Below are 13,418 nucleotides of genomic sequence, written 5' to 3'. Positions count from 1 at the left end.
GTGACATTTTTGGTAATATATCCTATTATTTTTAGAATACTGAAATACTATTAATATTATCGTTTTATTCAATCAAAAATTTTCATACAAATGACTCTAATTGATTACATAAATCAATATGCTGACCTTACATGGTGCTATAGGTTGCTCCTATATCGTAATTATATTTGAACGAGTCCGACTTTCGCCTATTGTAAGATAATATTATAATGACACAATATGTCATAACCATATCACCGCAACGTAGAATAAACATATATTATCATTAATGAATGGTATTGTAAGTTTTAAGAAAATCGGGAATGAACTAAATTAACTCTTGTTCATTTTTCGAAAAAAATATGGAATCAGCTTCCTTGTGCTGTATTTCCGGGACGATACGACATTTGCACAAAAAAGCGCTTTTTGCACACACACACCTTCCTTAAGGATCGGCAACGCTCCTGTGATTCTACTGGTGTTGCAAGAGAATGTGGGCGGCGGAGATCACTTAACACCAGGTGACCGTTCAATTGACGCTCGTTTGTCCTCCATTTCCATAAAAAAAAATAAAAGCTAACAGCCCAATAATTGTAACCAATTTTGAATATAAACTTCTGAATGATGCGGGCCACAATCATATTCGCAGATCATTAAGATTTAAATCATCAAACAAATTTATATAATGATCGCCATGAATGGCACGACAAAAGCCACCGGATACCGAATGTTATCGATGGAATGTGCGGTACACGAGGGTACTGATGCGGTATTTGATCGGGGCATCGCGGACGGACCCGACACGGATCCGATCCGACTCGCGATATCGATAAACGGTCGCCGACACGCGCGTTCCTAAAATACTGCGCTATTTTGTCGAATGGAATTTCGCATCTAGCAAGATTTGAACGGATTATTTATTACAGCATTTAAACCTTAAATAGTGCCTTCATATATTTAATGTGTACGCTTTTCATTTTTCTCTTGCTAATTAAAAATTAATTGATGAAAAGGCGTCATCTAATGTTACCACTTAACACTCAATTTTTATGGAAGAGGAGGATAAAGAAGCGCAAGGGTCGACTGATGTTAATTTTTTTTATGAAAATAAGAGACTTGACGAGTAGGAGGTTCAGTTGATGGTAATTGATACGCCCTGCCCATTATAATACAATGCCCGCTCAGGATTCTTGAAAATCCCCTAAAATTCTGAGTGGCTCTACAATTGCGCTCGTCACCTTGAGCTACGGCTAGACCGAAACACAGTAATGTTTACACATTACTGCTTCACGGCAGAAATAGGCGCCGTTATGGTACGCATAATTTAGCCGGCATCCTGTGCAAAGGTAAATTGGTAAAAAATTGATCACAACACCAGAGAATGCATATGAGCGTTGCTGGCACACAATGTAGTGACGTCACTTCGCAATACCAGATTTTCATTCGGTGTAATTTTCATATTCTATTTTGTTTAGAGACTGTTTTATCTAAGACTAGCTGACCCGACAAACTTTGTTCTGTATATAATAAATAAAATAATGTTTTTATATGAATTGGTCAATAATATATCATAATATCAAAAATTACTTCGTAAAATATGCACCCTGCTGTCGTAATGAAATTGTTTCACACCAGAACTGTCAAACCGTGCGTCAATAAATTCTCTCATAGAAATTATGTATGGACACATCAAAGGAAAAACAAATTTGTTGTTTTTATTTAATTTAGCAGCATTTTCCTATTTATTCACCTTTTAAACCTTCTCTGGACTTCCACAAATAATTCAATTCAGCCGTTCTCGAGTTTTAGCGAGACTAACGAACAGCAATTCATTTTTATAGAAATATAGATGTGCACGTTTATTCTTCTCTTTGCGAGCAGTCGTTGATATGTAGTATTTTGGATCGTTACAATTGTGGTCGGTCGTTTTAACTTATACAGTTCACCATTAATATAAAGTGTCACCACATAATGCGGTTTGTCGTTGTAATCATTTTACAAATACTTTAACTACATCTACTTGTGTAAATTGTCTCGGAAGCAAAATGGGACTTCTGATTTTAGTCGATATATGTTTTTTATGGAAGAGCAGGGCAATACCACGTACGGAACACCTGATAATAATTTGTCACCTCCGCCCATATTCTCTCGCTATCACAGTCTCGCTATTGCTATCGCCAGAGGAATCAGGAAGCTCATTCCACCGCTTGGTTCAGGTTGTACGTCAAAGAAAGTTACTTGAAGACCGCACTGTGGAGGAACGCCCCACATCCAGATGGCGGGAATGATATTCTAATTTGTGATATAATATATATAGAATAATAATATATTATCTAACACTGTTTTCACAAATTATCTTGCCCCAAGTCAAGCATTTATAGCCTGTGTTATGGGTTACAAGACAATGATATATTTAATGCAATATACTTACTTAAACATACATAAATTTATATAAACATACATTTAAACATCCATGACTCGGAAACAAACATCCATAGTCATCATATAAATGCCTGCACCTACCGGGATTCGAACCCGATATAATCTATATATTACTACTATAAACGATGTCGAAGAACGGAACCATATACTCGTAGGTCAATAGAACCCGGGATAACTTGCTCGACTGTCGGAAATAAATGTATAGCATTTATTTTATTAAAAACGGTCAGTTCTAATATTTATTAATTTCAAAATTCCATTGATTCCACAGATTGGCCAATTACGCGTTCGCGGTGGTACTGGGTTGAATAAACCAGTAAACAAAATCGGCCCTTAGCCGAGATAACACTAATCTTATCTAGCTGAGTTGAGTCAAGCCGGGATCGCCGTATCATTGAGCCCTATTAACAGCCGACCGACTTTCTCCACACAGTACTACCAGCATCTAGATTCGGGCCTGACTTTCTGGATTTAGAGATAATAATGCTTGTTCCTGTTCAGTATTTTAAATTAGAAACGATATATATACCTTTATTCATTGTCAAATGAATGTTATCACAAGTTAAACATTTTACTATTTACCACCACTGGGAAATGTCGAGATTTAATGAGAAGAAGTTGCAAGAAACTCATTGCCACTCTTAAAAGTCAACATTTACACCTAAATTATTTAATGCGCATTAATCATTCTGTTCACTCGATTACGATGAACTTGCCAAAATAATGATGAAGCCTTCCGATAGTCTCACATAACAATATAACGAACATAACTAATGATGATATATCATCATTATTTTCATTTATTATATTTTATTATTATTTGTATGGCCAGTAATGCTTCCTCTAAATAGTTCAAATTATCGAGCATACTGTCTGTTCTTTGTCTTATTCAAGGCGATCTATTGCAAGTATTAGTGGATGGATGTCAATGATTACTGGCTTGACGATAATTATCCAGCTAACTGTGTTAAGTGTTTGTGAATCGCTAAACACATGGTCATGTACATACAGTATTGGACCACTACAAAATCGTTAGAGTGTCAGACTAGCAAGTATGGGTATTCTATGACTGAATAAAAGTTAGATAGTTTATACATCTAGATACCAGTGGGATATTTACCAGTGGGAGGCTCTTTTGCACAGGATGCCGGCTCGATTATGGGTACCACAACCTATTTCTGCCGTGAAACATTAATGTGTAAATAGTATTGTATTACGGTCTGAAGGGCGCCGTAGCTAGTGAAATTACTGGGCAAATGAGACTTAACATCTTATGTCTCAAGGTGACGAGCGCAATTGTAGTGCCGCTCTGAATTTTTGAAGTTTTTAAAAAATCCTGAGCAGCACTTTATTGTAATGGGCAGGGCGTATCAGTTACCATCAGCTGAACGTCCTGCTCGTCTCGTCCCTTATTTTCATAAAAAAAGACGTACAGAATCCTAATATAATTCAATAATTTTTAATATCATATTAATTGTTATCGCCTTGGGTGGTCTGTAATTCCTTATGCCGGTTGCTTATGTCAACAGTAATGGGAGCGTTGATTACTTGTACCGTGATTTCCGTTAATAGTGTCAAATGAAGTGTTTTCTCACGGCCGCGGTACCGGCATGCCGCCACCGCTGGGCCAGGCCCTGGGTTATCTGGTGGTAAACACGATCAATCAATGATAACTTGTAACGTGACTTCAGGATGTAGGTGAAAGTTAATGCAGCATGCTTATAATAAATATCATATTATTTGGTCTATGCTGCAGTATGTATATTGTTAGGCAAATCTCGTTGTGCCCAGGTATCATATGCGCGAGTTAAAAGTGGAGGCAAAACTTTAATTTTGCAATTATAAGCATTTTAAGTTAAAACCTATGTACAAACTTTATTTTAGTTTTGGTTTAATTTCTTAGGGCTTAAAGCACCGATGGATATATAGGGCGACCGGTGGACTTTTGTATTGTGACGTATTATACCTTACTTATGTATGTTTAAAAAGAAATTTAATATTTGAATCCAATAAGGTTCTTCCAAAAATGAAGAGTTTTAAGTGTCAGTGGTGCAACTGTTGAATCTCACCACGGTGGCCCCGGTTCGATCCTGGCCACGAACAACCGTCACGTCTATTTTGAATTCATATGTTCAACGTCGGAAAGGTCAGCAATGCTCTTGTGATCGCCGCGATGACTACATATCATCTTGTGAATCGTATATATGCTAGTTTGTCCGAAAAAAAATATTAAACATAATTAGTTTCAAGTCCCTCATGTAGTTTTATTAATATCAAAAATTTACTTAAGATTAATGATGGATACCCGGGCAATTTGTGTTCGACCAGTTTTCACAATCGCCCGACAACATTCATAACTTAAGTTTTCAATCATTAATAATGATCGTTGGTTTCTAAATATAAATGTGATGCATTAAACTTGCATTAAAATAGTAAGTTGTGTAGGTCAGTGTTATGGTGAAGTTAGATTATAAATAGTAATTAATTCAACAAATGAATTGCAGCGTTTGCTTATAATTGGAGATATACATTACAGATCTACCAGTGGGAGGCTCCTTTGCACGTGATGCTGGCTAGATTATGGGTACCACAACAATGCAGTGCCACTCAGGATTCTTGAAAAACCCATAAATTCTGAACGACACTACTATTGCGCTCGTCACCTTGAGGTATAAGATGTTAAGTCTCATTTGCCCAGTAATTTCAATAGCATCGTGTGCAACGGTGCCTCCCACTAGGAACGAGTACATGTCTCATAATGGTTAAACACACCATACATACGTGAAGTTTTCTGTGACCTGATTCCTACGACCCAATTCCACCTACGCACGACACTGCCATCTGGATGTTTGGGGTTCCTCCACAGTGCGGTATTCAAGGAATTTTATTTCACGTACGACCAAGCTGTAGATTGAGCTTCTTTGTGCGGTATTTTCAGGACGATATGACATGGGTACCTTAAAAATGAGGTTTACATTTCTAAAAGGCCGGCAACACTCCTGTGATTCCTCTGGTGTTAAAAGAGAATGTGAGCAGCGGTGATCACTTAAGATAAGGTGACCCGTACACTCGTTTGTCTTCCATCTTTCTTCCTTCGTTCCATAAAAAAAACAATGATTCAGAGCTCATTTATATTCTTCAAAGCCCAAACCCAAAATTCTGATCAGCAGCGAAATTTCTCAAGTCCTTTTGGGGCTGAAATGGTCACTATATACATTCGTACAAAATCAATGAACTATTTAGTACATGAAGAAATAATATTATTTTAACGATGTTATGTTGTTACAGAGATGGCAGCGGAGGTGGTTCGTTTTGTATGACGACGGGGAACTGACCTACTCCTTGGATGAACATGTAAGTGCTTTGTCATCTTTGTATTATTTGAATTATATTTTTTGGATTTATTGGGGAAAAATAAACAATTCAACGATAACATAACAATTTTTTATTAAACTCTTTGTTTTCGCGCAAAATTAAAGGTTTCTTGCGGGGCAATAATATTTCATGATATTTTACGATTTATTTAGATATTATCCCCACTAGAGATTCGTCTCTAACCCCTCGACCCCTCACATAATTCCCTCACCCATAAACGCCTCACGTAGTTAGTCTACTGGCCACCATAACAATAATATCTCTATTAAATGTACGATAGGTAAAGCATACTTATTAGTTTGAAGTCAGACACAAACATGACTTGCTAAAAATATTAATTCAAATTAATTATTAATTATTTCTTATTATTATTTATGTTCTAAACAAAATTAGTTTGAACACAGCGATTGATACGAAAGGTTATAAAATTTAATAAGTTATTTGGTCGATGAATCTAGACTTGTTCAATACTTTTAATTACTTCTCCTCTCATTTCGTGACTGATCTCGCGAGACACAGCAATCCATAGCATGAGTTAATTATTATTGTAACAAAATTTATTTGCAACATTGTTATTACTCACTTTGTTATTAATATACTATAATGGGATTAATAAAATTCTAACTTCCGTAAACTATCTCAGACCTGGCTCTGAAATTAATTCCGGCAATAACTTTTCTAGGGTTGGCGCTACCAGGCAGAATAATAATGGAACTAAATTATTATTGTAATCAATCGTTCGAATAAAAAAACGCTGCTTTACCGAAATCTAAGTTTGCGAAATTAGATGGCAGAACATATTTGAATTTGGCAGAATTGTTTTGGCTTGTCATATTTATAATTGACATGGGTACCTTCAAGAAAAGCGCGTACACCTTCCTTAAAGGCCGGCAACGCTCTTGTGATTCCTCTGGTGTTGCAGGAGAGTGTGGGCGGCGGTGATCACTTAACACCAGGTGACCCGTACGCTCGTTTGTCCTCCTATTCCATAAAAAAAAATGGTTTAATAGTATGTCCGACATATCTACCTGTATTCTTTAACAGTTCCGCTAGCTATAAACTAGATTTCCGCAAAATTGCGCGTAATTCTATTAATTATGTTCCAATATTATGTACATAACGAATTAAATTTCAATTCAAATTCCCAATTATGTATGTTTGCAGTATATGAAGATTTTAACGTAACAGCATCGCTTTAAATCATGTGAATGTTTTAAGTAATACCTAATAACTTTCATCGCTTAAAAGACAATAAGACGGGTGGTGATCAATTACAAAAAATTAAATCCTGAATTTGTACAGCGCTAGTTGAAGTGGAGGAAACCATTGTTAAGTATTTTTGGCCCAAATTTAAAAAATCTTGCTTAGTGTCAACCCTAGGTGACAGCAAATTGAAACCAGTCGCCGTGCGTAGTCCTCGTAGGGCGTAATTGACTTGTTAGCGATACAACGGAGTGCAGGCATTCACCCCGGGACTCCCTGGAGCACTCGGAACTATAGGGTAGCGCCACACGTGCAGAAAACACGCCGCCACGCCGGTCAGCCGCTCACTGGGATCGGAGCGCTTATTATCCCAATAGTACTTTGTATTATTACCCGAATGATGAATTATTAAAAATAAAATAATTATTAACGTAAAATTTACAACTGGTTAATAGTCTTATGAAAAAATTATATTTACTGCCTTTTTATTTTCACCATGATGCCATTACAAGCAAGCCAATACAGTCTATATTTGTTGTTGTATTTTACTTATAGAACAGAGGACAGAGTGTTCCGAAGAGCTGTTTAACCTGATTCCTGCCGCCGAATTCCACCTTCGCACGACACGCAACAAGTTAGGATATCATCCTCACCATCTGGATCTGTGGCGGTCCTCCACAGTGCGGTTTTCAAGGAGCTTTTTCCACGTACTACAAAGCTGTGGAATGAACTTCCTTGTGCGGTGTTTCCGGGACGATACGACATGGTACCTTCAAAAAAAGCGCGTACACCTTCCTTAAAGGCCGGCAACGCTCCTGTGATTCCTCTGGTGTTGCAAGAGATTGTGGGTGGCGGTGATCACTTAACAACAGGTGACCCGTACGCTCGTTTGTCCACCTATTCCATAAAAAAAAAACGAGCGTATGGTTCACCTGGTGTTAAGTGATCACCACCGCCCACATTCTCTTGCAACAACACCAGAGGAATGTATTAACGTATTTATTACAACAGTCAGTTCTGCTTATTTCTGAACACATTTGAATGATAACTAATAAATATACATTGACACTCATATAGCCGAAGAAATTCAGACACGTTTTTTTATAACGTATGACGTAACCCTTACAGGTTGCAATAACACTTCTAGGAAAAGATGAAAGTGGAAAGACAGTGTAACGACTTGACAATCTGGTTTTTTCGATCTTTATCCTTTAAGCTATTTATCGTTACTTTTATGAATTTTATTATGTGTAAACATCTCAAAAAATAGTAGTTAGAAAAAAATAAAAAAACAAGAAAACCAAACTAAAAAGGAAAATGTATTTTATCGTAAAAAGTAATCAGGTATATTTTATTATTCTACTCGTATTCCGATGATATACCTACCTAACCTCATATTTTCTTATATAACTATATCATGAGTAACATATATTTGACGTACAATAATGAAATCAATTTCCGGTTATTAAAAAAATAACATTACGTTTTGTACGAGTCAAGTCATTATAAAGGTTCTTGATTTCTTTTTAATTTTAATACAGTGTTAATGTTTAAGTGTACCTACACATACAAGTACAAGTGAAAAAAAGTAAGCTATTTGGTATTGTTAACATTCATTGATATGAAACAGTGGGGCCTTCTGGCACTGGTGTTCCCCACTTAATAGAAGGTCCAATACAATGTTTGTACCATTTTTGTTACTGAAATAAATGTTGTTAAATTTTTCAATTAAAATTACCTAACTAATATTTTTTAACATATTATCATTAACAAAGTTACTTACTGGATGTCCTTTCAGAGGTGTAGGGCGTTTTATTAACTCCCAGTATTTCACTAATGCTACTATCATATCATCACAAGTGAACCCGCGAATAACCAGGTATATGTAGGTAGGTATACTAGCAGATGTGATATACGTTGTCCTTTACACACGTGTTAAATTTGAAAAATCGGTCCAGACGTTAGGAGGGGATCACTGACATACGTAGGAGAATTATATGTCGACTGTATATTGGGAATCTAAACCAATCTCAAATTCACTGGAACACTCTAAAAAATTCATCAAAATCGGTCCAGCCATTTACGAGGTAGTTCAATTGTGAATCTAAACCATCTCGAACCCACTTGAACATACACAGAAAATTTCATTCACATCGGTTCAGCTGTTTAGGAGGAATTCACTGTCAACACACGTACAGAAGAATTATACATATATAAAGATATAAGATACTAGCTGACCCGACAGACGTTGTTGTGTACATATTAAATAAAATACTGTCTTTTTTATGAACTTGCCAATAATTTTTCATAAAATCAAGAATTATTTCGTAAAATATGCTTGCTCCCTGTTGTTATAATGAAATTGTTTCACAACTATCAAACCGTGCGTCAATTAATTCTCTCATAACAATTATGTCCATACAAAACAAATGTTGGTAATAAAAATAATTATGGGTCCCAAATCGAAATAAAAACTATCCTATCTCTCAAGTTGGACTAAATTAAAATCCGTTCATTAGTTTAGGTGTTCACTGGAAATTAACATCAGGACACTGGATTTATATATATAGATATATTTTTATATATATAAGTTAAGTCAATACCCGTTAAGGCTGAAACATTACCGTAAAATTATATTTCAAACTAAGTACTGCTACCATGAAACGTTTTCCTGCAAAAACGCTCAATATTGTCGTTCATAGCTACGCCTTTTCCGTATTTATTTTATATGATTGCACGAATCCAATTATGCACGTGATACCATTTTATAGCTTCTAATATATTGAAAGTTATATTAATTGCAGAATGGCACGATGTAGACTTTGATAGGGCCGGTTTAGCCGCGTCGTGTAACTAAATGAACCTGGAGTATGATTTAAATTAGATACGGCTTACTATCGACCGTTTTGAGTCTGTATATACCAATGATTGGCCACCGATTCCTTTTATTCGAACTTTTTGATCGCATGCAACGCGTATAAAATGATAAACTAAAACTATAGATGCATTATGGATTGACCCTATCAGTGCTTTTTTTATATTTATAAGGGACGAGACGAGCAGGACATTCAGCTGATGGTATTTGATATGCCCTGCCCATTACAATGCAGTGCCGCTCAGGATTCTTGAAAAACTCGAAAATTCTGAGCGGCACTACAATTGCGCTCGTCACCTTTATACATAAGATGTTAAGTCTCATTTGCCCAGTAATTTCACTAGCTATGGTGCCCTTCAGACACACAATAATATTTACACATTACTGCTTCACGGCAGAAATAGGCGCCGTTGTGGTACCAAAATTCTTGCCGGCATCCTGTGCAAAGGAGCCTTCCACTGATAAAACTTAAACTTTGTCTAGTAGTTGTAGTTCAGTCAATATTAGTATTAATTACATATATTACAGCCTTCCACAAGGTTTCAATCCCGAACTTAATCAAGTTTTAGAATTCGAGTTTAGGCTTTGTGTTTTTTCCGGATTTATCACTTGAATTGGCAACAGAGTATGCAAATAGATATTCATATTAGCTTATTAATAGCATAAAAACACCCAATGTCCTAATAACTTTATGAAATTCAGTACAACATTATATCATCCGTTTTCATAATAGCACTTCTTTGGATGATATTATGGTTACTAGGACTGGCTTTTTAATGTTAGCAGTAAGCTAACTGTTTCAGAATCTTTTATAGAGTATTCATATTATGGGTGTAGATAAAGTCTTGTATGAATCTTTTTGATAAGTAGGTATTAAAACACTCATGTGATACTTATCAAACCCACATTCGTGCTTTAATACCCCTAATTACACAACAGTTGCATAAATAACTAGAATAATACACAAATGATTTAAGTTTTCTTTAGTGTTAATTCCGCCAATATTTGTTTTTAAGCAATTCGACACGTGTTTCGCCTCTACACGAGGCATCCTCAGGACGTGTTGTCTCGCCAAAATCTGGCATGAGACTGAAGTGCCAGTGAAGTGAAGTCTCGTGCCAGATTTTGACGTGTCGAATTGTTTAAAAACAAATATTGGCGGAATTAACACTAAAGAAAACTTAAATCATCTGTATAATTATGGATTTCATTTTGGAAGCACAGTAAATTTTGTAAGTTATATACAGTGAGTGTGAAGAAATGAAATAAAGTATTTGTAAAAAAATATTACGGTAATACTTTATTTATCTCACGTATATATAAAAATATTTAAAAGAAAAACACAATTCTCACGTTTTGCGGAAGTTTTAAATCTTGGCGATCGCAATTCTATCGAGTGAGTTAGAATTGGACCCCTGGGACGTATTATTTGCTATACATATTCATAGGCCTGTCGAACTTTATAGTGGCTGTTAACTCTTTATTTATTCTCGATGCTTATCGAGTCTCGTTATTACTAGTTCAAACGGTAACGAAGTCTTTCATATAAATAGACGACTGGAATTGAACGACCAATAAGATTATCAGTGATGGGTTTTTGAAAGCAAAAAAACTTTTTATATCTCTTATAATAAATATATTTTTAAATTTGGCTATTTATTTAAAATATTTTTATTAAGTTAATGAAATTTAAAAGTGAAGTAATTACGTATTAATTGGTAAAAGAGTTTCACAAAATAATGTTGAAAACTGGTACTTGCAAACGTAAGTTTCTAAATGATTTTAATTAATGTTAACACGAGTAACAAACATAAACTTGTTATGCCTACTACTCGGCTTAGTCGAATTAGCAAGTGTTTTGTGGGGCGATGTATATGCTTTTACAACAAGATCCCAGAAAATGTTCAAAACAAAAGTATTACGATATTCAAATGAATTATTAAAATCGTTTGTGTGGTAAAGGTTCCTATAACATAAATATTTTTCTTAATGATTCCACAGATTTTTTGATGAAAAAACAACTCGTTGAGTTTGTTGCGCCCATTCTTCTTAGATCGGAGGCATTTTTTTTTGGAATGAGTTTTTGACGTTCAATAAGTGATTTTGAATCCTGTAGGTATAGGTATTCACGGGCTACTTTCCGCAACTCGACGTCTGCTATGCGCCTATTTTGCGTCATAGGGTTGGGTTGCTAATCTTGCCAACTCCTTAAGGAAGTTACTCAAACCTCTGATGTCACCCATGACTTCAGGGAGAGTCCTCGGTGACTCCAGGTGTTTGGCCCGGTATGTGGCCACACTACGGCACTCCAGAATGAGGTGTATGGCCATCTCTTCTGTCTCCATGCAAGCCCTGCACAGGGGACTGTCAGTGACACCTATATTAAACAGATGCTTGTTAAAGGGGCCGTGACCCGTTATTACATGAGAGCGTGAGTTTCACCAGCTTGCGAGAAAGCCTCTGATCTATGCATGGTAGAACCTCTTTTGTCTGTCTGCATCCACTCATCTCCGTCCAGTATTTACAATGTAGCTCCTTGGTGTGCTGCCTTATGACTGATGCAGGCCAACCAGAGGGGAGAGGGACTATTGGTTCCGGTCCAATGGCTATCATCTCTGAACCCCTCCTTGCTAATTCGTCAGCAGCATCATTACCATTGCAGAGTTACGCGATTGTTGTTATCACATACTTCCGTCAGGGAACAGTAAATTTGAATTTTGATTCCTATTGTGAATGAAAATATTTTAATTTAAAAATGTGGTAAGTAAGTATTAATTGGTAAAAGAGTTTCACGAAATAATGTTGAAAATTGGTACTTGCAAAAGTAAGTTGCTAAATGATTTTCATATACGAAATTAAAAATAAGAATAAATCCAAGCATAGCAATGTAGTGACGTAACGCGCCGTCTAAATATTTGTTAATGATTAGTTAATTAGAAGGCATTATTTGTATTCGTTCTTTTAATCTTATATCTTTAAACGTGCAATTCTTGTATATATATATAATCTGAATCTCGAAAACGACTCCAACGATTTTAATGAAATTTAGTATTCATGTAGTTTCGGGGGCGAGAAATCGATTTAGCTAGGTTTCAATTTTAAAAAATGTAGTTTTATTAGAATACAAAGATAAATTTCGCCACTATTTACAAGACTATAATACCTGAGATGGGACATTGTGTGATCCGGTAAGCAGAAGACCTCGATTCGAATCCAGATGTCCTATTAGTTTTTATTTTGTTCAAGTTTGGTACATTCTTAAAAATCCGAGCAAGGATCAGTCGTCCAGATATTGGTTATAATATTACACGTCTACAATGGAGTCTAGAAGTCTGTGACTCAATCAGTTTCTTGAATGACTCATCAGAAATCGTAGAAATTCAATAAGAAATTGCGCAACTGTGGAACGCATTGTGTACTGCGTCGAAGAAGCCCCATCGGTAATTGGATTGTGTGCTGAAGATGCCGTATAACTCCATTCCATTATAGATTCTGATATTGATGGCGAGGATTCAACTCTGCGTTAAAAAGAGCTGGGAGATGG

The 13,418-nt window shown here is 35.9% G+C and overlaps 1 protein-coding gene across 2 annotated transcripts in view; it reads left to right on the top strand.

Moving 5' to 3' along the window:
* Positions 1 to 13,418, top strand: part of LOC126974903 (protein outspread) — a 304,871-nt gene that overhangs the window by 219,808 nt on the left and 71,645 nt on the right. For both annotated transcript variants that reach the window (XM_050822624.1, XM_050822623.1), the window contains exon 3: positions 5,710 to 5,775. In XM_050822624.1, coding sequence (XP_050678581.1) covers positions 5,710 to 5,775 — 66 coding nt within the window. The remainder of the gene's footprint in view (positions 1 to 5,709; positions 5,776 to 13,418) is intronic.

This window comes from Leptidea sinapis, chromosome 34 (assembly GCF_905404315.1).
Source record: "Leptidea sinapis chromosome 34, ilLepSina1.1, whole genome shotgun sequence".
Classification (NCBI taxonomy): Eukaryota; Metazoa; Arthropoda; class Insecta; order Lepidoptera; family Pieridae; genus Leptidea; species Leptidea sinapis.
The sequence above is the reverse complement of the archived record's forward strand: the minus strand, read 5'-3'. Positions and strand labels throughout refer to the sequence as shown.